This window comes from Molothrus aeneus, chromosome 1 (genome assembly GCF_037042795.1).
Source record: "Molothrus aeneus isolate 106 chromosome 1, BPBGC_Maene_1.0, whole genome shotgun sequence".
In the NCBI taxonomy this organism is placed as follows: domain Eukaryota; kingdom Metazoa; phylum Chordata; class Aves; order Passeriformes; family Icteridae; genus Molothrus; species Molothrus aeneus.
In genome coordinates this window covers 133,539,774-133,567,025 of record NC_089646.1, presented here as the reverse complement: position 1 = coordinate 133,567,025, position 27,252 = coordinate 133,539,774, and the positions used below count along the sequence as shown (strand labels likewise).

General features: G+C 37.6%; 1 protein-coding gene across 1 annotated transcript in view; it reads left to right on the top strand.

Moving 5' to 3' along the window:
* Window positions 1-290: 290 nt before the first annotated feature.
* The window catches only part of SLC26A7 (solute carrier family 26 member 7), a 71,635-nt gene continuing 44,673 nt past the window's right edge, over window positions 291-27,252 (top strand). The window contains exons 1-4 of the mRNA XM_066547906.1: window positions 291-480; window positions 13,606-13,716; window positions 17,362-17,528; window positions 24,633-24,797. Of these exons, the coding sequence (XP_066404003.1) occupies window positions 291-480; window positions 13,606-13,716; window positions 17,362-17,528; window positions 24,633-24,797 (633 nt within the window). The remainder of the gene's footprint in view (window positions 481-13,605; window positions 13,717-17,361; window positions 17,529-24,632; window positions 24,798-27,252) is intronic.

The following is a 27,252-nucleotide window of genomic DNA, read 5'->3' as shown; positions in this document are numbered from 1 at the left end:
TAACGTGAGACTAGACCAAATTTTTGCAAACAGGAGAAAATGGGATCTTTGCTGTAGACAGTTCTTGCATTTAATGTAGCTGTTTATATGATTGAAGCACTTAAAAGTGTTTTCATTGAGTATACTTACAGAACAGCTGCAGAAATCTTAAGTGCTTCTGTTCATTTTTTTTTTCTTTGTAGTTTGGAACTGAAAAATCTCAGAAGAAAACTGGACACTGACAGAGATCAGGGTGATTCCTCAACAGTGCACTCTTCTGACAGAGGCACTGCTTTTGTGGGGTAGGAATGATGACAGGGGCAAAAAGGAAGAGAAGTACAGTCTGGAGGAAGATCCAGGCTGTTCGCTTTGAAGATATCAAAGCCTGGTGTATGAGAAGGCTGCCTATCTTGACATGGGCGCCTGTCTACAACTGGAAGGAAAATTTGGTTCCTGATACTGTTTCTGGGATGATGCTAGCCATCCAACAGGTGACTCAAGGTACAGTTAACTCATTTCAAATTAATATTTTAAGTTTGTCTGGTCATATCTAATGTTGATTGAATCCAAATAAAAATACAAGGAAAAATATATAGTCTTAACTCATTTATAGAGTGGATGTGTAAATGTGGAAAGAAACCCATTGTGATACTTGAGTTAATTTCTGTGGAACTTTACTATTTATCCTTCGACATTTTTTCAAACATTGAATATGGAAGGTGAGAGAGCAGTAACTCCATTCATACAGGATATATATTATATACAATGTTTTATCAGTTAAATGACCATCTTTTTTCTCTATTTCACATGGAAAACAAAATATAACTCGATGATAATTGCACTATAAAATATGCTGTTGTGGGATAAACACATGCATGATACTATTACCTGTAAAATTCCAAAACACAGCAGGAAGAGGTCACAACTTTCTGTGCCTAAAGAGTGTTCCTGCCAGAGACATTATCTGGGGAGAGGATCTGTGGCATCCATAGCTTGTGTGCTGATTTAATGCTGTATTACATTACCTACCACACCTCTTTTCAAGCAGCAATACAAAGCAGGGGTGGAGCTAGACTCCATTTTACAGCTAAAAAAAAAAAAAAAAGAGAGAGAGAAAAAAAGGCAGAAAAAAGGAAAAGCTTCCCAAACCCTGCACAATGAGCTGCAGAAACTTTAAGTGCCAGTCTTCTTGCTTAGTAAAGTGATTGCTGTGAGGAAATAAATGCTTTTGTCAGTTTTTGATGTGTCTTTGATAGTGTCACCTTCTTATGATAATCTCTTATATTTGTCTCAGACAAATCACAGCTTCTTATCTCAGATGGACTTTAACTCCTTCCTTCATGTGAATGACATCTATTGTTTTCTAACAGTCTTCCATATTAAGTGTGCCTAACTATCATTCATGTTGTTAAATACTCCTTTAATTGAATTATGCTGCAACTTGAAACAACTGATTTGTATAAGTATTTGTGCTTTTAAAGTAATTAGGAACATCTGCATTGGCATGATTTAACTTTGGGAACCTTAATACTGTAACTCTGCAATGTATCTAATTTCACTGGTATGTGTGCAACAATTGTAATTAAAATGCTGCTAATAACAGTATGTTGAAATTCATCAAAAATGCTATGTTAAACAGCATTTCTGCAGTGCTGGTAGTTTTAGCCAGGATTTTAATGTTTGACTCTTGTACCAAGAAGTTGTTTACTGTCACAGATAAATCTGTGAAGACAGAAAATACAGGTTTGTGTTTTCTGGTTTATTTATAAGTACTCTAGAAACAATTTTATCCTTATTTTATGCTGTTCAAAAAGAAATACTTAGAAACTCCCAATCTGTTTTTTCTTTCTCTGCTTGCTGCTTCTCAAGATTTTGGAATGATTTTAGGGGATGAAATGGGAAGAGAATTAGAGACAAAAGCATTTCATCATGTTTGTGGTGCTTTAATTTGAATGCAAATATAAGCTCTTTTACTAGTGTTGTAAGCATTCCAGTTACCAGCACTATCCTGATATTTTCACATGGATGAAAAGAAGTTCCATTTGTTATATAGCACAAAGCCAAAAAAACCCAAATATTGGGAGGTCGTATTGTGACTGTTTTCTTCCACCCTCAAGATAAACCAAGAAATTTTGTAATGCAATGCAAGGCAGAAATTCTAAAAATAGTAGGAAAAAAAGGTAATTGGTGATAATTGATTTGTTGAGCATAGTGTCAACCTCAGCAACAGGTTTAGGCAAATCCAAGTATAAGGAAATAAACCTGAGTAATGGAAATATTTGGAAAAATGTACAGTTGTATTCATATGCAGCAGTTTTCTGAGTGATGAAAACTGCAAACTCCAGGGTGGAGAGCAGTCCAATAGCTTGAGAATAATTAAGAAAGGCCTTGCAAATGAGCTGTGTTTTTCATAATTTCCTTCTGTGGGATTTCTTACTCATCTGGTATTGATCATATTCAGACTATTCAGGTTGGCAACTGCTCTGATCTCGTGTAATGTGTTTGTGTTCCCACTTCTAATCTAAATTTTAGATAAAATTGCTGATTTCCCTTTGTATTGTAAGGAAGAAAAGATGAAAGTCACTGTCCTTACTGTGCTGTAGTGAAAGCAACAAAACTGGGCTGGGGAAAAGGAGACTGAGGGGTGTAACAAGATGGAAAGTGAAGGCATGGGATTATCATAATGTACTGCTGGGCATTTGTGATGAAAGAGTCATTGTTGAAACCAAGCAGTCATTCTGAAAATGTTCCTGTAGTTGTTTCATTGTCTGCTAAAAATAAGAAATAAATATTAATTCAGAAGTCCCAAAATTTAAGGATCTTTACCTTATGAGACAATACTTGTATTTTCTCTGTATGTATCCTCTAGTTTTAGAGTCCTTTATCTACTTCTACAGAATATGGAGAAAGAAATGTCAAAGATAATTATGTTTCTAAAAATTTTATGAAAATATCACATAGGAAAAGACCCTACAAGTTCTAACAAAAAAAAGCCTTTTCAAATACACCAATTGGCACAAAGGTCCAGCTGGACTTGCACAGTCTCAGACAGCAAAGTCAGCCAGCCACAAGTCAAAACTAGTAAAAGAAATCAGGCTTCATCAGTTCCAGCTATTTAATATTAGTTCCAAGTATAATTTAATAATGCTGACAAAGAATCTTTATTCTTACTTTGATACCTAAGGTTGAAAAAATAATCTTTAAATCTAAAATGAACATCATGATGCAGTCTTGAAGTTTGCTATACACTGTAATAGGAAGTTAAGAAATTTGAGCTTTTATGTTGTGGTAATCACTACATAATTTGTCTCCAAAACTTCTCAAAACTCTGTTATTGATAGACCAGAGCAATATGTCTCTAAATTAACATAATAAATCCCCGACTTTCTTGTTGGATTAACATTCATTGTCCTCTTCCCTTTCCCTTTAAAACTTATTAATACCCCATCAACAGTCATTCTCTGAAGAGTCTTTCCATTTAATTTTGTATCCCTCATCCTTGCAAACAAATTCAACTGCTAGATCCATGTAGATGTCTCATAAGTGCCTAACCTTTTTTCTTTCCAAACTGAAATCATGCTAATAAAACAAAGGGTCTGCTGTGCAGGTAAGCAGTTCTCAGCAAGCTGCTTCTGTGTCCTTCACTGGTCAATGAAGACTTAGTTGATGGGAGTTAATGAACATTAAGTTATTAGAGAGCATCCAAAGGAGGGTAAAGAGGATGATTAAGGGCCTTGAGGGGGAGCCAGATGAGGAACAGCAGAGGTCACTTAGTTTGTTCAGCCTGCAGAAGAGGAGACTGAGGGAAAACCTCAATATGCTTTGAGAGGAGGTGGAAAGGCAGGCACTGATCTATTCTCTCTGGTGACCAGGGACAGGACTTGAGGAAACTGAGTCAGGAGGGGTTTAGGGTGCATATCAGGAAAAAGTTCTTCAGCCAGAGGGTTGCTGGGCACAGGAACAGGCTCCCCAGGGAACTGGTCACAGCACCAGCCTGTCAGAGTTCAATAAGCATTTGGACAATGCTCTCTGGCACACAGTGTGACTCTTGGGGTGCTCTGGGCAGGGCCAGGAGTTGGACTTGATGATCTTTATAGATCCCTTCCAACTTAGTTTATTCTGTGACTCTATGCTTGTGAGAGGTGGTGAATGACTGCATTTACATCACTTGTATTCTTTTCTTTCATTCACTTATTAAGTTGTCAATCTTGACTGACAAGTTTTCTCACTTGTGCTTTTCTGATTCTCTCCTGCATCCTTTGAGGAGGAGTGAGTGGCTGGATGGGTACTTAACCGCTGGCTAGAATCAACCCACCACAGGCGTGATTCATCTGACTAAATCTAACCATCTGCTTTGTTAAGGTTGATTAATTATATTAATAAGTTTCCTCTGAGTGTAACAGGGAAGGGCTCAAGTGTAGACACTGATGAGGCAGACATCAAAGTTTAGGTGTCTTAACCATTATATCCATGTCATTGTGGGTAATAAACAGATAAAGAGTTCATGTTTAACAGTTCATGGTTAAAGGCAGGTCTTACTGTTTTCTTTTCTTTTCTTTTCTGTAATTCACCCATTGACTTGTCACAATAGAATTATTTGTGGGTTCTTTGTGTGACTCATACCCATGCTCATAGAAGAAGAATACTTCTATCAGCCTGGGTCTGAATTTTTCTTGGTTTCTTTACATGATAAAATTAAGATGCATTATGATGCAGTCTTTCCATGTAGCTAAATCTCACTAAACTGTCATCATGTTTTTTCTGTAGCCTTCTGAACATGTGCTATAGTCCCATCATAGCTCTTCAGAATGCATCTGCTTAGCTTATTTACCCAGTGGTAACTTTTATTGCACCAAGAAAATTATTCATCTTTACTTTCATGGCCTTTCATAGGTGATGTTTCCTGATATTATTTATTCATTACCAAGCTCTTGATCCATCTACCGATAATTCACTTGGCTATTCTTCTTCGTTCAGTCTTGTCTTTTCAAAAAACCAGCTTTTTACTCAGGATTTAAATTTTGCATTGTATATTTTTTGGTAGTCATTCCTCAGTATTTTGCTATTTGGAATGTGGGATTTAGGGTTTGTTTTTTGCTTGTTTTGCTGTTTGTTTTTTCCTGGGCAGAATTGTGCACACTGCTCACAAAGACTGGCATATAGAAACCATGTACCATGACCCATCAGTAAGCTTCCCTGAATGTCCCTGAATGCAACAGAATTAAAACCAAGTTTATCTGAAAAAGTTTATAAAAGAGACCCTCGGTCATGCAGATGAGTTAAATGCCAGAGGAATTACTACCCAAGTTAGTCTGCTTGAATATATACTTTATTTTTTGAATATATATTTTAGTGTATGTAACTTATTTATGTTCTCTATACAGGTAGGGGACACAAATGTGTCTGAAGTATTTTGGTAATGAAATGCTGTGAAAATTAAGTGCTCTGCATAACACCTAAAGTTGTTTTACTCTTTCTGGATGTAAATTACTAATGTAGGTACCTAACTTCAGACTATGTCAACCCTTCTCTCAGGCTTCTTCCAAGATCTCTCTTGAGGTTTTGATAATTATAAACCTCATCTTCAAGCTATTAATGACCAGACTGTCTCCTTCTTACACAAACATATGATTTAAATTCTTTTTTTTTGGCAATTTTCTGGGTGATGATAATACTTATACCCTACACTTTTCTTTATAACAATTTAGAGCTCTTTACACTTACCAGTAATAGAAAAGTTTATAGGTAGGGAAATTAGACACACAAAAATGCTTTTGCTCAAAATAGAGAAATTACTTGAGCAATACTACACTGAGAGTTTATGGTGCAAAGAATTCAGGTTTCAGTAGTTTGCTACTGAAACGCATGTCTAACAGTGCAACTGAGTTAAACCCCTCCAAAAAACCTCAAACCTACAAGTGCTTTTACAGCCTTTAAAAAAATAAGTGCAAAACAAAGGCATGGTACTTTCTACTGAAGTATTTGGTCTGAATGGAAGCCTCAGTGCAAAATTAGAACTTTGACTCAGTTTCCTGAAGAATGATGACTTTTCCATGAGGGAAATGGTGAAGCACGTGGATATATAACTGATATCAAACAGAGAAAATGAAACACATCCAGACTGAAGGCTGAGATAGGTAATTGCCATCTCAGGATTCTGAAAAATGAGGTAAGTGGCATTGTGGGTCTGGTTACATGTACCCTAGATGATGCTGTCGATTTTGGAATTATATTCTATGTTGATAGTGAGTATAGTGTTGTACCCCAGTTACAAGTCTGTACTGCAGATGAGGGACTGGACCAGATGCAACCCATGGTGTTGTATTTCTCTTTAGTAATAATAATAATAATGAAAATACATGTCCATATAGAGCAATAAAGGACACCAGAGTGATGGATTCAGCTATGCAATTCTGAAGCAAGGCTGTAGGACAGATGATGGGTTTTACGTCAGATTTATGTATGGGTTCTAAAGACAAATCTGCTGCTGCTCTCAGTTAAAGTTGGTTTTAATGGTGTGTTGGAAAACAATTAGCCTATTAGCCAGGGAAAAAAAAGTCTGCTGCATGAATTGGGAGGTGCAAAGAATCTGATGACCACTGGCAGTGCTGTCTGTTGTTCCATTATCACAAATACAGTGTTTCATTTTGGTTGCCTCTGTTCATAGATGATGATCTCAGTAGAAGAAAAGGCTAGGAGAAGGAGTAGAAAAACAGAGATTATATTTGGGAGAAAAATGGCTCAGGTTAATTAAAACATGAGAAGGTTTTTTCTTTATCAGGAAAGGCATTCAAATTAAAAGACAGTTGCAGCACATAGAGAAATGAAAATAAAGTAACTTGAATCTGTTTAGATTTAAAATTGGGAGTAGTTCTAAAAATATTGCATTTAATTATTGGGTTCAGAAGATGGATCACCTTATCACATAATCCCATTCATGGATGTGCTAAATTCAAACAATTGTGTTTGGCTGTCATAAGGGGGAGCAGATCACAAGAGAAGGTCTTGACAATTTTATGCTCCCTTTCATTTTTATGATATCTGAGCTGCTGCTTTTTTTTTTTCCCAAAAAAAAAAAAAAAAAGGAAAAAAGAAAAAAAAGAGAAGTTTGGAACTTCTGTATGTATATGAAAAAGTTAAGACAAATGTGTGGGAGTTTCAAAATGAAAACACTGTCACTCTATTTCTGATTCAGTCTTTGCTTGCTAAGTTGTGGAATCATAAACATTTTTCTGTTTCTTTTGAAATAAATATTTTTATGTATATTATATTGCATGTACTCAGTAGCTGCCCACTGGAAGCATGAGGGTATAAGATTTGGACTTTCAAACTTGCCAGATTGCAATGATGCTAGTGTTTGTAGTTTTAAAAAAATACATTTTTTTTGTAGGCAGCTAGTACAGGGATATGATTAATGTAGAATTTATATATAATATTATACATTTGCTGCCTTTCCTGTGATCTATCATGAACAAGAAATGCTTTGGCTCAAGTGGATTTTGGTGGGCTGTTTTTTTGGAGGGTGGAGGGCCCTTGAGACATATTTCCTCTAAAAGTTAAATATGTAGATGGCATCTGATGAAATCAGTATTGTTATTTCTGCCAACTTCTTTTCTTTTTCATTCTTCAAGCCCAATAATAACTCACTGAGTCTTGGTGTGGTTTGTATGTTTTAATTAAACTTAATTTAATCTGGAGCTGGATTTATTGCTGAACAACTAATTCCTTAACACTGGCTGGAGATCCTGACATTAAAAAAAATTAACTATACTGCCTTCCTGCATTCCAGAACTGGTGCCCAGTGTTTTGGAAGGCATGATGCCAGGAACTTATATAATTTTTTTTCCTTAGCTTTTCATGGAGGAACCCCAGCTGTGTCTTCTCAAGAGTGATAGTTGCCAGGGGTTTATTTCAGGTTCTGATCATAAATGTAGGCATAAATATACTCTAAGCTCACTAACTGGAGCTAATAATTTTATTAAGGGGTAAAGCTGCCTTGTAAATATACATCTGGCTTACAAAAAACACGTGTTGATGAAATAGAATAGGCACATTTGGAAACAGAGCCAGAAAAACCTCCTACAGAATGCATTGGAGAATCCATGTAGTTCATGATTTCTGGAAGAGTGTCCAGTTGAACTCTGTTATAGTTCTCTCATGCAAAGAATAATGATGTAAGCAGAATATGAAATTTAACATGTTAGTGAGAAAATGTGGGACAATGTTTCACACTTTACAACTCTCCAGTGGAGCAGCAAGGCACTTAGGCTGCTGTGCGTGCAATATTTTCTTTCTAATGTCTATAAAAATTCTTCCAAGTTACACATGTGCTGGTGCAGACCTGTCTAACAGAAATGTGCTAGAAATGCTGCTAGAAATGTGAATTCAGCTTCTGGATGCCCTCTGACTCCCCTGGGGCCTCCTGTCCAGGTGCACTCCGGTATGCACACACTGCGTGCCCACATGAGCTGCGTGGATCCCTGGGCTCTGAGGTGCCTGAGCACCATGGACAGAGACTGAGCAACCCAGGAAACATTGATCCTTGAAGGAAGGAATGACACCATACATAATCTTCCAGATCAGAAAACTGTTCGTGTTCAGATCCTTGGGCATTGGTTTCCCAAAATGGATGCCCTTTTCATGGATTTCAGCAAGTCCAGCTCATCTGGATTAAGGCCTGAAATCACTCATGACAGGCTTTTGTTTCCCCACAGCATTGATGCTTCTCAGAAGATCACCTCATAGTTACCTGCTTGCCAGAAACTTCTGAAGGCTTCATTCTCTGCTTATTCTTACTGAAATACAGGGATTTTTACCTATAATCCATGTTCAAAATCCTTTTTTCTGGAGGTGGCCGAATTCTTCCAGTATTACAGCTGGCTAGTGGATAATAGGACTCCCTGTGAAGCAGTTTATAAAATCTTTGTGGTGTTCAGATATAGTGCTGAATTTATCCTAAAGGGATCTTAACATTTCCTCTCAGATTGTCTGTCTGAGACAGTAGCTGATAGCTTTTTTTTGAGGAGCTCTATTGAAAGAAAAGAAAACACTAGGAGTTTTTTAATGCTCTGTTTTGTATGTATCTATTATATATAGAAGGGTCAAGCTGTCTTGAACAGTGAAATCATAAGCTGGTCGTGCCATCCCCTTATTTCTTGTACCATAATGCTTGCATATTTTCCTTTTGAACATTAAGATACAAATGTACAAATACAGATCTGGAGATCTGTAAAGTGGCAGAATAGCACAGTGTTTTCTCAAATCCACCTTTGATGTGCTTGTCAGATGGTACATTGGCAGAGCTGCGTTTCAGAATCTGTGAAACACTGGGAGTTTGGGTACTATGGCTAACACAGCTGAAGTGCTTAACTCTCACCAGGCTGAAGGAGACAGCTGCATGGGAAGGACCTGCACTGAAGGATCCTTCAAAAACAGAGGGGGGTTGCCAAATCAACATTGTGTGGTCTCTGAAAGATTTATGGCTCATTTTTGAGGGCCGGTCCTTCTATTTTGTCTTTACATTCTTCATTTGCCTCAGGCTTTGAATGACAGAAGAACCAAGGAATGATTTTAAGCTCTTGGTACTTTGTCACCGAATAAGTGAGACAGAAGGTACAATCCACTTGTGCAGCCCCAGCAAATGTGCATTGAGAGAACTGATACTGAGCTGCACAGTTTTTGGAGGTTAATGATACTATTTCCAAAAGATCAGTTTGTGTTAAGAGCTTTTAGAAAGCCATTGTTAAAGAACCCTCCAGAACTTGCAGGTTTCTGTAGGAAAACTTTTCTGAAATATAATATTAATTGTTTTCCTGTGGTGGAAAAAAATTTTCTTGTTTTTTCTTCAATAGAAGTTAGCTATCCTGGAGTTAGAAATTAAATCCTGGGATATGAGTCATTGGTTAGTTTGATTTGTTAGTTCTCCAGGAAGTATTGATAGAAGACTGATTAAATATGTGTCAATTCTACATTTTAGGGCATCCTCAGAAAATACCCTTCTTACTACATAATAGAGCTTTTTGAGAAGAGGGAGAAGAAATGGAGAAAATCTATTTTTCTGAAGCATTAGAGAGTGCCCACAACTGCAGATAGCATTTTTGAGTGGGATAAGATGAATTAGTGTCATTTAGGGTTTCATAAACCTGGGGTCTGACCATCTTAGAATAGACACACTTAAGCATAAAAGGTTACAATTACAGAAAGTTATTTGAATATACACTCTATCAGAAAAACTTTTAAAATGTATATAGCTTTTTACAGTAAATATTAAATGATACTAATGTTGTTACTCCTCAAATTAATTATAGGCTTAATACTTTTCCTGCTTCTTAATTTAATTTCTGGTTTGCACCTAGTATGTCCAAAAGATGTGGTAGAGTTTTCCTGAGAACAGATGTATGTATCATGAACATATTTCCAGATGCAGAGAACTGTTAACTAGTTGACTATTCTCTGGTGATTCATAGCTCTTCCTATGGAAAATATTTTTTATTGCTGTAGCTTTGGCACTAATCTAATTAGCAGAAACTTCCAACTCAAGCTGAGACCTTTCTCCTGCGGCAGGAGATGGCCTTGTTTCTCTTTGTATCAAGTTTGTTATTTTGCAGTTGCTTGCAATGACACTGAGTGTTCAACATTTCTTGCTTTTCAGCATGATGTGCCAGAGGACTGGAAAGCACCTGGTGCTAATCACAGGTCATGGTTTTCAGTGAAAGTGTGTCCCACAATGTTATCTTATGATAAGGAGGTAGTTAAAACAAACAATATTAATGTACTGTATCTAAACTTACTGTTCAATATTTGTTTGCATTTCTTTTCATGGAATTTATATTCTTATATGAAAAGCTTAATGTCACTGCCATGGGGGTTTCTCCATATTACCAGTGAAGATTATGGGAGATCCTTACTTTATGATCTATTTTCTTTAAGTATTACTCTATGGAATGAAAAAAAAAGAAAATAATGTTTCCTGTCTTTTGACGGGAAAGTTCTTGTGCAAACAGAATGCATTGCAGTGAAGTTTAATATGAAAATTAATTAAATAAGCATAAATAAACTACTGATTACATCTTGAAAAGTATTTTAACCTTTAGAGCATTTTATGCCTAATAAGAAAACCTGAAGTTTTTACTGATTCTATTTTATAATGCCCCTCTGCTCTTACATACTTCAGTAAGTGCTACACATGCTTCAGTAATGGGAGTAAAAACCCAACAAACAGAGCCAGGACTCAAGTCAAAGGCTGGTAGTTTTAGCTCTGGCCTAATTGCCACAACCTCACCATGAAAAAGAATGACATACTGCTTCTAGAAATTAATACAAAATGTGAAAAGTCCAGGCATGAAATGGAGAAAAACAAGGGCCAAATTTAAGCTCAGATTATCTGCCTGTAAACAAGTGATATTTATCAGCAGCAGATAATCTGGATTTATAACTATAACCAGGATCAAAAGGCTCTTCCCAAAAACCTTCTGAAGTACATATCTGGCTCAACATTAAGTACGGAACCTTGTGTATTCCCTTGTGCTTGGGAAGCACACAGACAGGTCACTCCATTTCAATTATGTTGTTATGATTAAAATGAGACCGAAATTATACTGATTTTTCTGATTCCTTCACTTTTTGGATAGTCAAATAATTAGCCTAGCATAATGCTTTGTTGCAAGTCTGGAATATGTGTGTGAATAGTATTCAACTAGTAAATTAATTCCAAATTTTCTCTTTCTGTTTGATTTTGTTCATGTTCAAAATGGTTAAAATGGAGGAGCTTTCCAGTGTTAAACAAGATTTAAAAATTTCTTTCTCCTATTCTCTATTTCCCCCCTCTCCTCCATGCTCAATTTTATCTGGATTGGGTCACATAGTTCTCTCCTATGCTGTTTTTATTCTCCTCAGGCACACCCTTCTGTGTTGCTCTTGGTTCAGAATCTTCTTTTACCTCGATTGATCATGTGAACATGGACAGTACACTACAATTTCAAAGAGCTTTCTGGATTATGCTGTGCTAAGAGAAAAATACAGAAGTGACTCAGTAGATGCACTCATTATAAGGCTGAAGAGCAACCAAGTCCATTTCTGTTTAAAAGAAATTTAAAACTAAACAGATTTAAAAATATCTGTTCTCCAAGTCATAATTGATAGTGCTACTTTGCTGAGCACAATGTGGATGAAAATGATCCATGTAGGGTTTACCTCAGCAAAATCTTCACTGTGAGGTTTTTCTAAGAACAGATGAACTGCTTCTCTGAGAACTTGACACTTCTGACCTTTTTGTATTTTCTTGCCTCCCCCCTACCACCACGTGTGCTTTGTTACAGACTCGAAAATGTAAGAAGAAGATTTTGAATAAAAGTGTTCAGAATTGCCTCTTAAAATCCATAAACAAAGACACTCTTTGGCACTCTCCATATTATCAAAGCCTCATAACACCAACATTTCAGGCAAATAATGCTTTCTGGAGCAGTTAGGAAAGCTCAGTGAGAAGAATGAATCCTACAGGTTTAGTTTTCTTTGGGGATTTCACATGTACACAGAAGGCAACTCCATTGCACAGATCTGAATCTCCTCTGTCACAGACCACAGGTGCTCATTCTCCCAGTGCAGGCACCTCTGCCCTAGGCTGGTGAGTGCACTCAGGTTGAAGGTGGACTTGAGAAAGGCATCTTGTGTGTTACACAGGCCAGTCCTTTCTTCCAGACTGCATGATGAGGTATTCACCAAAATTTATGGAGCAACTGTGCAAGCCAAGTGCTCCTGCTCTTGGTTTCCAGAAGTAAGAGCTGTGAAATGGTTGTGGAGCCTGCTGATCTGGAGGAAGTCTGGGGAGTCTCCTTCTGACGACTTGCAAGAAGCCAGTGCAGTCTGATTTGCTGTCTTAGGTATCTCAAGTTGAAAAGCAACCAAATCTGCTGCTTTACAGGAATGTTCCTGTTGAAAGATGAGTTCCTGTCCAAGACTTTCTAAGAAAAGGATGGATGCTGTCCTCTGTAGCTAAGCAATGAAAGTAATTAGTAAGTCTATAAAGTTAAACCTGAACCAATTCTGTTCGTTCTCCATCTCAACATGAAAGTCAAATACTTTCTGTTTCTGAACTGACAGATTTACATGATGGAAGATGTTAATGTCTAGAGGCTTATAAACCCCAGGCACCTAAAGAAGATGAACTTTGGAATAGTTTTTTGTTTAAGAAATTAGAAGAAAGCAGACTGAAGGGGCTCTATCCAAACCAAAATTACAGGTTTTGAAATATTTGTAAGAAATAACCATCCCACCGCCTGGAGACCGCCTGGCAGTTTCAAACCCACGTTTGTGAGGGTGGGGGTAAGACATTGCTGCCTCCTCCTGTGAGGCCTGGCTATTAAAAGAGGCTTGGAACCACTAATGGAGACAACTTGGAAACATGGTAGGATATGTGGATTTGGATGATGAAATGAAAAACCTTCCATAGTTATTTCTGACCCTTATTGTACAGTACTTCACATGCACTCTAGGTTTTAATAAAGGAAGGTGAGTTTTTCCTGCTCTTAATAAAATTGTAGACATTTCCTCATAAAAATAAAAAACAACAAAGCAAACAGAACAGTTTTATCGTCATACAGTGAAGTAATTATCTTTAATTTTCTATAGGGCTGGCCTTTGCTATTTTGTCTTCAGTCCATCCAGTTTTTGGTTTATATGGATCTTTTTTCCCTGTCATTATTTATGCCATATTTGGAATGGGACGTCATGTTGCAACAGGTAAGTGTCTGTCTGCTAAAGTCATTTTCAAAAATAAAGAACCGCATATTGAAATTTATTTTTGTTTAAAGGTCAATGGAAGGACAAATATCTATCATTAAACAGAAACAAGATGTTTTTGTGCTTCTCTTTACAACTGTTTTTTGTCAGTTTAAGTACTTTAAAGAGCCTCATTAAGAATATACTGGAGTTACTCCTGCCATTATAATTTAATATTGCACTAACACTTCCTTTGTAAATGTAATTTAGTAAGAGCTTCGTATTTTAAGTTTGCTTTAGAAATCTGCTTCAGGCTAAGAGTTTAACACAGGGCTCTGCCAACAAGATGTATGTAAATGGAAATGAAAAAGTTTGACTGCCTCTTAAACCACAGAAAAGACACATTACTTCTCACCTGTCTAAAACACAAATCCTGCATTTCTCAGGAAAAGAAAAACAAAAATGACCTTCTGAGCCCATTACCTGCTATTGTATTAAAGCTAGAGACTCTCCCAATAAGGACTCTTACCTCTTGCAGAGCAGTTGGGCAGACAGTGAAAGATCCTGCCTGGCTACTCTGCTGGTAGTTATGAGTTACTTGCTTACCCTCAACAGAGCCTCATCAGCTGAAGAATTGAATGGCTTTTGCACCTAATAGGTTCATGAATGCTCTGTTTCTGAGCCCAAAGAAATCAAAATTATAGAGGGCAGCTGGAAATAATACTCATTAGATTGAACCACAAACCCTTTACTGTGCAGAAGTGGGCACTTGATGGCCCCTGAAGTTTGCAAGAAGGGTGAGATGGGCCCAGCAGCCACACCCAGCATGGCTGGGTAAAGGGAAGCAGCCCCTAGGGCTGTCAGAAGATTTAAGCAGGGAGGGGTATCTCTTCCTTGAAGAGGAGAAAATCTCCTGAAAGGACAAAGGATTGTTCTGGGTAATTGCACTCAAAATGAACTTCTCAGAGTCTGATTGCACACATGTATGCATAAGAAGTTAGCAACACATTTTGAGCACCCTTTTTGATCAAAAGTACTCGGTTGCATTATTTAAAAATACAATTCTGAACAGCTGTAAATTGGCTTAGAGAAAAAGGAAAGTTGAAAGTTTGTTTTCCCTAGATGTACAGAGAGTATTTGAGCCTTTTGATGTCCAAAAAGGATCTGTAGATGTGTTAGTATCCTAATGTTGTAATGACTGTATTCAACTCATGTTAAAAGGGAAGCATTCCAAGAAAAGGTGGAAATTTAGAATCTGGAAAATAAATTTTACTCCTGAATACAGATAGATTAAAACTTTAGCCTATATTAAAAAGCTGTTTCAAAGCAAAAAAAAATTAGAAATGTATTGTCAGAAGTTTGTTGGTGTATGATTATTAGGAAGACAAGAATCTATTATGTGTAGGAAAGATGGGTAAGCTCCTGGCTGCCATAAATTCTAGTAATGAAAACAGTTGATAAAATAGGTAAGTATGCTGTTAAGTCTGATGTTTTATCCTTGGGAGGGAATAGTGTTCAGAGAATGCCTTGCTGAGTTAATGTCTGCAAATTTCTGCATGGTCCTTGGTGTGGAAATTCCACATTCCATTCATAATTCTATTTCAAAATTTAATCTCAATCAAAAAAAAAAAGGCAACAAAAGAGTTTTCTTGCACATATGGAATTTTTTAAAGTAATAAATTTGAGTGACATATATTGTTGATCTTTTCAGAAGAAAGGTCTCATGCACTTGTTCCCCCAGCCTGGGTTAAGGCATTGTGGTGAGTGTATAGGAGCCACACTGCCTGCCTCAGCTGCTCCATAATTCCTTATGGACTTTGGAGACAACCTCTTCACTTACCAGAATTTTCTGTAAGATGCTCTCCATATGTACACAGGCTGTAAAAGTGTTCTTTGTTAGTGAAGGCACTCATGTTAGTATGAAATGGGAAATCCATCAATGGCCCTGTTCAGTTAACTTTTATTCACTTGAAATGCCTCTTCTTTGAAAAGGCTGATCTACTTGAAGAGATTTCTCACCTGAGCAACAAACACATACAGCTTTTCTTGACTTTTGTTAACATAATTGATTTTGAACCATTCTCTGAGACAGTTTTATCTGCCATAAACAACACATACACATCTTTGATTTAGGATAAAATTTCATGTAAGCTGTTTTCAAATTTAATTTTATGCAAACAACTTACAACAATAGAATGGCCGGGTTTGGAATGAATCTTAAAGGTCTTCTAGTTCCAACCCCTCTGCCATGGTCAGGGACATCTTCCACTAGATCAAGTTGCTCAGAGTCCCATCCAACCTGGCCTTGAACACTTCCAGGGATGGGGCAAAAAAAGCTATGTATAATCAGACCCTATTGGAGAGGCGTTAATGTGACTTCTGTAAAGGAAAATCATACCTCACTACCTTCTAGACTACTGTATGAATGTCAACAAGTGCATGGAGAAGGGATATACTTTGAATATAAGATATCAGAATGGTCAAACAGCTACTGATAAGGCTCCGCACCAAAGGTTACTAAAGAAATTAAGTTGTCCTTGTGATAGAAGAAAAGTCCTTTTATTAATTATTAGCAGGTTGAAAGATATGGAGCAAAAGGCTGGACCTCATGGTCACTTTTCGGGGTGGTGGAATCCCTGGTGGGTTCCTGAGGAATTCATGCTGTGAGCTTTACTCTCTGAAGGCCGAGGTGAGGGCAGGACTGTGTACACCAGGTCCTGCAGCAGTAGAAAAAGGGTGAGTTCAGAGAGAAATTGTTTTAGAAGACTTTTAAAGTATAGATTAAAGAAAACAGTACAGCAGATACTGAACTTCTGCAACCTGCTCTCAGACAACATTGCAAAAGGAGACATTACAGGCAGGTTCAGACAAACCTTTGACAAATCAATGAATGCTAGTCCACAAACGAAATTTAAAAAAAGCCAGCTAAGGAAGTACTTCACTAACACAACAGCTATGGATGCTGGCAAAAAGAGCAATGGCCCAGAGAAAATGGGCCAGGCTTGTGTGCTTTCCCCAGGTAACACATCTGACTATCACAGCTGGAGGCAGAGTACTGGGCAAGATGGGCCATTGTTCTGACATAGCAAGATACTCCTGTGCTCTAATAGATCTGCATGTTTGTGTCTTTTAATGCTGAATTGTCATCCTCATTTATGTTTGTGTCATTAAATGGGCTTTATCTCTTTCAGCAAATAAATGTTTTTCTCATAATTTTCCTCCATATATTAGAGTGCTAGGTACTATTTAATGGGCTAGGTACTATATGTGTAGTGAGAATTAATTGCCCTAGACATTTGAATGGTGAACACTTGGGATTCTCAGATAAATAGCTGCTTGATCACATCCAGGGTGAGTTAAAAGCATTTCTGATAACTTGAAATAACTTGAATTAATTTAAAATTGTTGTATTTGAATGTCTTTTGTAAACCTGTCTTAACAAATGTGCTAAAAAAAGGATTTTCATTTAATTTGCCTGTATAAATGGTATTTTATGGGAAGAAATGTGTGTTACATGGAAAAATTACCTTAAAATTGTTCTTATGATGACAGGAATGTAAAAAATGCCAGTTTTACTAATAATGGCCATTTTGAAAAAGAGACCATGAGTGATGAGTACAGACAGATATACAATTATTGATGACTAATGTGTGGCTTTTTTTACAGGAACTTTTGCTTTAACTTCCTTAATATCTGCCAATGCAGTTGAGCGTCTTGTTCCTTCAGTCAGAACTAATTTCACAGCAAACAATAATTCAGGAATTTTGTCAGAATTTGAAATGCAGAGGATTGGAGTTGCAGCAGCAGTTTCATTTCTAGGTGGAATTATTCAGGTTGGTGGTGATCCCATTTTCTGTACGCTACTGATGTACTGCCTTTTTTACAGCTATGACATTTATAATAGTTTTTATACTTCTCTGAGAAAAACTAATGAAAACATCTGCTTCAATGGTCACAAATGATGAAATTAATGCACTTTAAGAATTTGCTATTCCTTTGTTAAGATGTAGTAATTATCTGTATACATTCTCTCAGTGTTTTACAATATGAAGCAAAACCACCTTCAGTCAGCTTTACCATAATACTCACTTGCAGTTGGTGTCCCTTTTCCTTCTTCAGAAAACAAACATGAATCAGCTCCTGGTAAGCACTGGCATATTCCTGAGGCTTTCTGTTGCCCTTGGCTTGAAAAGCAATACAATATCCAATAATTAAAAACAGTAGGGAAAGTTTTAAATTCTCTTTAGAGTTCACACACCCATCATTAAAGTGAAATAGTAAAACAGATGTCTTCAAATGATTCTCTAAAGTTTATTTAAATGATCAGAGGTCTTTTAAATTTCTTCTTTTTTTCCTATTCTGGCTAAAGGGGCCAGGTTTCTTCATCCATTGCCAGTTGCTTAGATTTTCAATGAAGGCTTCTCTCTTTCCTTGTAAATATTAAAATAGAAGTAATGTTCCAGCATGTGACATTGCAACACCTCCTAGGTAGCTGGGCTCCTGAAACAAACCCAGACCCCTCCACCTGGTGCTTTGGATCCCTCTCCCATGCAGAGGATGAGCAAAGGGGCCCAGAATGAGATCTTTGGTGGTCTACGTGCTTGGCAGGAACTGGGGCGTGTACTCATGTTAGTCAGTAGGAAATATCAAGAAGTATTGTTATTTCTGTTGTGTTCTTATAATTCTTTAATTGGCTTATGATGAGAATTCTTTTATTGGATTATGAACTGGGGTAGGAGCATGAGGGACAGCCTACAGACAGCACAGACAGCAGAGCTGATGCAGATTGTGCCTGGCTGTGCCTGCATGTGCTGTTCCAATGTGCAGCCCAGCACTGGGTTGGAGGCCAGAGTAAAACACTTATTTCCTAAAGAAGTGCCTTGAAGCTGCTAATATTGCAATATGCAGGTGAAAGTCCTGATCAAGGCTGAGATTAAACTTTGGCATCTTCCCAGGTGCTGTTAAGTGTGGGAATCTATGTCTCTCATCAAGATTCCAGTCTCCCAACTAACAGTTGCTGCAAACCCCAGATAAGCTGACAGGGCACATCTTGCTCTTAATGGGTAGCTGAATCAGCCACCTTCTTCTATTTATCAGATTAGATTAGAAATTAACTCATGGCCTGAAATTAATGTGTGTTCTGGGACAAGATGAATAGTATGATGCATTTTGAGGCAGCAGCTTTTCGTTGAAGACATCCTGCAATACAAAAAGTTGGATTTTCTGTGTACTTGATATCTGGGATGGTGCTGCTCTGGGAAGGGAGCAGACCTGGGTTATGTTATCTAAATAAGACTTATGTTATCTAAAATAAGACTTTAATTTTTCTGAAAAACAGTCAAAATGCAGTTCTCTAATCAGCCACTAATTGCACAAAAACAACAGATGCTGTGACTAATCCCTACCTTGGGCATCTTCCAGACAAAGGATGAAAAGTCCTTGCCAAAACAGCTGTTTCCTTCTTGGAAAGAGTAGGTAAAGAGCTGTGCACCCTTGGCCTAAAAAGGAATTTGATGCTATTTTTCCAGTAGCCTGGCTAAGTACTCCAATCAGCAAATAATGTTAAAATAAGAGAGAAAACATAAAAAATAGTGAGTAATGGAGGGAAGGTGGGGCATGGGGGGAGCTGTTTTTGAGATGAACTGCTGTTGGCTAGCTTGTGTTTATTGCAGACCAAAACTGTGCATTTGTGTGTGAGGCAAATTCTGAGCAGGCTCTGTGAATTTCAGTGTCATCTAGACATTAAATAAATTAGCACTATTTTCTTATCATAAGACAAGGATAGGTAGAGATTTTCACAATTCAAATTAGGGGCTTAGCTGCTTAAGTTTTTCTCCAAGTAATAAATTGCAGAGTCCTGAGCGACTTCTGAAATCTAATGTTTGAGGAAGAGTTCATAAAAGAGAAAGAATATTTAATTATATTAAGAGGCATTCTGATGAAGTTAAAATAGTATTAAAATAGAAAATAAGTAAACATAAAATAAAAACTGCAATTACCAAACCCATTTAATATAATGCATTCATTACTTCATTTTAAAAAGCAGAATGGAAGACATATGAATTTTTTTTATGTTTGTGTAGCTGCTACTCTATAAAAATAAACAGGGTGTGGAAAACAAATCAACCTAATAGAAATCTTCCCTGATATCAAATATCTTGGAGGTATTGATGGGGAGAGAAAATGATGGAACATAGCAGACATATATGGAGTAATTTTGTAATTAAAATTGGATGCTGCCTTTATAACTTTAAAAAAATCCTCAAAAGAGTTTTTGGGTAAGATTTTTTCCCTATTAATATATGTGCAAGAATGCTTGCATAAATATATGTGCCTCTAAAATAATCTCAGCATACTAAAATGAAATTCAAGATTAAGATTTGCTGAATAAATAGAGGAAAGCTCCTTGCAGATCAAACTGAGGAAAAAATATCCTAGGAAAAACCTGAATTCTCTTAAGACCACAGTGTTATAGACTTCAGTTGGGCTATTCTTCTCTAGAGGAGAAATATCTGCTTATTGCATTCCAGTCTTGTAACATTTTTTATGAGCAAGTTTTTCATCTACAGTATTTTAAAAACTAACATGTAATTAGTTGCTGATATACAGTGTTGGATATAAAAATATTTCTGGTTTTCAGGAGAACAAATTTACACAGTCTATTATCAATTTGCTTAATAAAAAAGGAGTACATTTGAATAAGAGGGGCATTTTTTAAAGGCAATATTCTTGTCCAAATCTCTATTACCATGTAAGAAAAATGACGCTGCAGTATTCTGTTACCCATAGCTCTGCATGAGGTAAAAACATGAGTCTATTATACAATGATAATCAAGGAAAAAGTTCATTTTTCTTTTATAGTGGAAATACCTTATTGCAGGCTCTTACTCTGTATTTTGAAAACTACAAGTTTTCAAAAGGGAGTTCTGATTCTCACAATTATGGTAGAGCATACTATGTGTTAGTACAGAAAGACCATAGAAAAGACTTTTTCAGGTCCTGGAAGGAGGAAAGTTCACTGTGCACACCATGAGAAGCTACCAGACACTCTCAAGACACCCAGGACGAACATAGGAGCTGCAGCTCAAAGAACCAAAAGCTGGTGGTTTACCAGTCAGATGTCTATTGAAACAGGCCATGGAGATTTTAAATTGGCAACTCAGCTGAGCTGAACTGTGTCTGACTGCTGTCTCCAGAGGGTCCATAGAAGTCTTCACTTTTGCTCCCTTGGACTGGGAGAAAACCAATATAATGTACTAAATGAGAGGCTCACAGTGCGCTCCAAGAGATGCTCCCATGTCTGGCCTCATCTACCTAGCCCATGCAGCAAATGATCAGAAAGGGCCCCACCACTTTGTCTGCTCTAACACTGGAAAACCCCTTCCAGAACAGTGGAGTGTTGAAGGGTTTAAAATTCACTCTCCAAAGCTGAATCTGTGCAGCAGGCAACACGATGTCAGTCTTCCAATTTCTGGGGACTGAAAGTTCGACATTAGTGATTTTCAAAGAGCTGTTAAGTGATAAAAATTTTTACTGGCCATGGAGTTAAATTGACTACATGTTGAATGGAATTCTAATAATAATAATAACAGACTGAGCATGTTGTCATGGGAAGAAAGTATTGAAAGTGGACAAGAACCAAAGGTTCTGAATAATGAACATGGAGGGCTTTGCTTTTTGCAATTGCTTATTTTTCTTCTCCTGGCTAAATTTCCATTCTCTTCCACTTGTCAGAGTAAAATTATGGAGCAGTAAAGACAGCTGCAAAAAAGTCCCTTTGTATCGTCTTTCTTCCATTTTGAAATTTAATTATTTTTTCCAATTTTTTTTTTGGGAATCACACCTTCCCCCACTTCTGTCTGATCACTTCATTGTATACCTTTTTTTCTGTGATCTTTTCTCCTTTACTGTGCATTAACTCAAGGCTGCTTTCCCTCACTTTATCTTATATTGCTTTTTCTTTTCTCTGAAAGGTCTTGATTTTATTTATATGAATTTATTCAAGAATTTATACCTTGTGAAAGCAAAATTCATCTCAAGAAACTTACTTCTTAATGAACTTTTTTACATGGTATTATGTACTGGAAGTGCCATGCAAATAAGCAATAGCCAAGTGCCTTTCAAACCACTTTTATATTGTATATATTTCTTCCCTGAAATCTGCATTTATCCTCTAGGAGCAAAGTTCTTAAAAATTAAAAATTCTAGATACAATTCTAAAATATATTAATTTTTTTTTCTTTTACAGGTAAAGAAAATCTCAGTATTATGATAAATAATAAAAGGAAAAAAAAATTTGCTTGTTGTTGTTGTTCCAGCACTTTAGTGGCACTTTTCTCTGTAGTTTGTCTGCATCAGAGACAAAAAGAAACCATAAAATATACCAGAAAATGAAGTGGAAGACCTGCAAAAATGAGCATCACAACCAATAGCCAGAATACAGCAGATTGTTAGACATTTCTTTAAGAATATTGAACTTTCTACACTTTGGTCAGTGTTACTGGGTGAAAGGTTTTATGACATAATGCAATATAATGTAATTGAGTGCTGTCAGCTTAGCTAAGTTTCAAATGGTGTTTGTTCAAAATGCAGTGGCAGCCAAGCTTAAATGGCTCTTGCCCAGCATGGAGGGTTAATTGTAGAGTCAATCTGGGCCTGTGTAAATGCTAATAATAATTTAACTGTCAGGAAAATTCACATGCAAATAGATTTGGGAGGCTTGTTTCAAAACCTTTTCCTCCTCACGATCCAAGCAGTTTCTGTCCATTACTCATGTTGCAGGGACAACATGAAGTTCCCATATCAGTTTGTGCTAAAATTACACCCTCCACCCAGAATGTTTCCTGTTCTGGTTGCATCATTTTTAGATCCTCTCCATGGAAGATGTATGGGTGCCCATCATATTTATTTAGCTATCATATAAATAAAGAGTAGGATGTTCATGCTCATGAAGTACTGCCTTGTCTCTGGAAGTCCTGAGCTGCTTTCTGCAGGAAGGAAAGGGCACCAAGTGTTGCTTGTTCAGTTGAGTGGCTACAGAAATTGTCTAACTGAAACCACACCCATGGTTTGCATGTATTTTACATAGACCACGGTTCCATGCAATCAATAAAAACTGTGTTTGAAATGTGTTCTTTTAGTTAGTACCTGTGAAGCATCCTCTTAAAATGCTGAAGATTAAACAAAAAAAAAAGTAAAAAACCAAAGTAGATCTGAGAATGATGCTAAAATTTCTAAGCTCAGCAATCATTTTGCTGTAGATCACAATAATAACTTTCTCTGAAATGCTAATAGTAACTAGTACTTCTCTGTGATATTATGTAGTATACAGAATTGTCTCTGTGGTTTTGATTCCATAGCTAAATAAACATCCAATTTCTTGGAAACTAAGCTATTACACAGTTAGAAATTTCACATTCAGACAATAGAAACCAATTTTGGAAAACAAACAAAAATTCCCAAGGGAAGGGAGAATTGAATTCTTATTGAACTTTGGTACTGTGAACAATGCTTTAAATATTGTAGTAGACACACTGTTAGAACAAACAGCTAAACAAAATATCTGAAATTAGTAATTATCAGTTTTAGGCCTGACTAACTAAATTACTACTCATTGAGGGTACACAGCAATTATCATTATTGGAGTCCAATCTTGAATGGCAATCAATGTTCCAATTGCTCATAGTAAAGAGCAATTTACATGCTATTAGTAGGAAGTAGAAGAAAAATCTCAGATTTAATCTCTCAAATGGAAGAGGATATTGCTCACTAGAGGTTTGTGGTTAATTAAAAGCCACTTATTTTGATATTTTTGTTTCTTTTGTGGTACTATGCCCAAAGCTCTCTGCATACAGGTGAGTTTTATGGTGAGAACATGAATGGTGCTCAGGCATAAAGAAAGATAACATCTGAAAATAACAGTTTTAGCTTCAGAAAAAAACCCCCAAACAAACAAACAAAAAAACCCTCAAAAACCCAAACAACAACAACAAAAAAACCCCAAAAAACCAAAAAAACAACAACAACAAAAAAAAAAACCAAAAAAGCAAGGGAGACTGTGATATATTTGATATTTAGTATGGTAAACACAAAATGAACCTCTTAGAAAGTATTGTAACAAACAACTCTGTGCCAAGATGATGCAACTTTTCAGGGAGAAGAGCAGCAAATGCAAAAGACCGCAGAAGTTAGAAACTCCAAAACTCATTGTGAGGGGAGATAATGTCAATGTAACTTAATGTGGATCAGAAAAGCATGAAATGTTGTGTAAGCCACAGTAGCAGCTGTAGTCATGTAGCAACTTCGTTCAAAGAATTAAGAGTTATCAAATCTCATACTTTGGAGGGAAAGAATGTTCGAAGCACAGGATAAGGGGAGAAAACAGTTGAACACAATACCTAAAATAGTTGCAGATCCTGCTGTAGTTTAAATTTCTGGATTAGGGGTCTCACCACAAGAGTCTCTATAGCACCTCATAAATTTGATATCTGTTGAAATTACTAATTTTGAGAATACTGATAGTGACATTATGGTAATCAGTAAGCTGGACCAAGATATGGCTCTGGGCCCATTTAGGCTGCATAGCAGTGGAACAAGTCTCAGAACCAGCCTCACTTTTTGAGTTGCTGTACTTGTAGTGTTGAGTTGATATTTTTATGGTGTTTATTGTGCTTACATATTTGAGCAGGAGAGAATATTTAGAGTTTCTCTGAGTCTGTTTTTATTACTAAACTAGTATTAGAGTCTGGTAAACTAGTGAGTAAAATAGTGCACGTAAACCCACAGAACTTCAGTGGGTTCCATTTTCAGATTGATTTGTCTTCCAAAGGACTTTTGCTTTGTATCTTTAGCTCATTTATCTTATAACTTATTAAAAGGACTCTGACTCATTTTCCTATCACCAAGAAGCTGCTGATCCTCCTGCCTTTGCCTTTTAGGTAGTGATGTTCATGCTGCAGTTGGGCAGTGCCACTTTCTTGTTAACAGAACCTGTCATAAGTGCCATGACAACAGGAGCAGCTAGCCACGTCGTGACTTCGCAAGTGAAGTATCTGCTGGGAATGAAAATGCCATATATATCAGGACCACTGGCATTTTTTCATGTGAGTTCAGTGAAAGAGATGAGATTTACTTCATTAGATAAAATTTTATTATATGCACTATTTGTCTCTGTGTAAGAGTAGGGAATTTGTTATGCACATGTGTGAATGAACAGAAGATGAATCTTCATCTTGCTTTAACTGTTTGTAAGACGAGATTTGGAAAACCTGACAGAGAACTAGCAGGGATGGGTACAGTAATTAATTTAAAATATGTTTCTTAGGGTATCAATAATCCCTTTTATTATCCTGAGCCATTATACACTCATATAGGGAGGGTAATCTCTCTCTGGGTCAGCATGTGGAAGGAATATTTATTTACTTATATTTAATTTACTTATATTTAATTACTTAATTTATTTACTTATATTTAATTACTCTAGATACGTTATTTATTATTTTATGACATGATACTACTTTGCCATAAACAGAGCAAGTGGATGGCTTGAAGGTAATTTTTATAAAATGCATGCTGCATTTCATGCAGTATTGTTGCAAATGAGGGGTAAGGCTGCTTAAAGCATCACCATCAGGGATATTGGTAAAAAGCAGGTATGAGCTTAATATGAACTTATGGAAGTGTGACTTAACAGAGTTCAGTGACAAGGTTCATTCTCTTACTGCAAGGATGAAGCATTCATAGGGAAATTACATTAGTAACAATTTAGAATAGATTGCATGGAGACTGAGGATGAAAAAGGGTAGGGGCACAAAGGGTATGGACACAAAAAATAAGGTGTGCAAAAGGGTTTAACAGAAATTCATCACTGAGTAATTTAACATTTATTAAGTAATTCAATGGGAATTTTTATAAATATAACCGTGACTTAATTACAGTTCCATGATAACAACATTCACACCATAATAATTTCACATGCACACAGGTGGAGATATATGCATGTCTGTCTGTGAGTGTAAAGGTGCTTATCAAAAATTCCCCTCAGCTTCAGGGAAATACTCATGGCAAATGGCTGAGTGTTTCTCACCAGGCAGGGGTTGCACCTCAAGGAGTCTGTGTGCAGGTGTGTGTGTGTGTGTGTATTAGCACAGGGGTTGTACCTCAAGGAGTCTGTGTGCAGGTGTGTGTGTGTGTGTATCAGCTCAGGGGTTGTACCTCGAGGAGTCTGGGTGCAGGCGTGTGTGTGTGTGTACCAGCACAGGGGTTGTACCTCGAGGACTCTGGGTGCAGGTGTGTGTGTGCATGTGTGTGTGTGTGTGTGTGTGTATCAGCTCAGGGGTTGTACCTCGAGGAGTCTGTGTGCAGGTGTGTGTGTGTGTGTGTACCAGCACAGGGGTTGTACCTCGAGGAGTCTGTGTGCAGGTGTGTGTGTGTGTGTATTAGCACAGGGGTTGTACCTCGAGGAGTCTGGTGCATGTGTGTGTGTGTGTGTGTGTGTGTGTGTGTGTATCAGTCCAGGAGTTGTACCTCGAGGAGTCTGTGTGCAGGTGTGTGTGTGTGTGTGTGTATTAGCACAGGGGTTGTACCTCGAGGAGTCTGGGTGCAGGTGTGTGTGTGTGTGTGTATTAGCACAGGGGTTGTACCTCGAGGAGTCTGGGTGCAGGTGTGTGTGTGTGTGTGTGTGTATCAGCTCAGGGGTTGTACCTCAAGGAGTCTGTGTGCATGTGTGTGTGTGTGTGTATATCAGCACAGGGGTTGTACCTCGAGGAGTCTGGGTGCATGTGTGTGTGTGTGTATTAGCACAGGGGTTGTACCTTGAGGAGTCTGTGTGCATGTGTGTGTGTGTGTGTGTATTAGCACAGGGGTTGTACCTCGAGGAGTCTGGGTGCAGGTGTGTGTGTGTGTGTATTAGCACAGGGGTTGTACCTCGAGGAGTCTGGGTGCATGTGTGTGTGTGTGTGTGTGTGTGTGTACCAGCACAGGGGTTGTACCTCGAGGAGTCTGGGTGCATGTGTGTGTGTGTGTGTATTAGCACAGGGGTTGTACCTCGAGGAGTCTGTGTGCATGTGTGTGTGTGTGTGTGTGTGTATTAGCACAGGGGTTGTACCTCGAGGAGTCTGGGTGCATGTGTGTGTGTGTGTGTGTGTATTAGCACAGGGGTTGTACCTCAAGGAGTCTGTGTGCAGGTGTGTGTGTGTGTGTGTATTAGCACAGGGGTTGTACCTCGAGGAGTCTGGGTGCATGTGTGTGTGTGTGTGTGTATCAGCACAGGGGTTGTACCTCGAGGAGTCTGGGTGCAGGTGTGTGTGTGTGTGTGTATCAGCACAGGGGTTGTACCTCGAGGAGTCTGGGTGCATGTGTGTGTGTGTGTGTGTGTATCAGCCCAGGGGTTGTACCTCGAGGAGTCTGGGTGCATGTGTGTGTGTGTGTGTATTAGCACAGGGGTTGTACCTCGAGGAGTCTGGGTGCATGTGTGTGTGTATCAGCTCAGGTCTCACTGTGATGGTCTTTTGAGTATTGCAAACTTGAGGATTCCCAAGCTCAGAGACGTGCCCCACA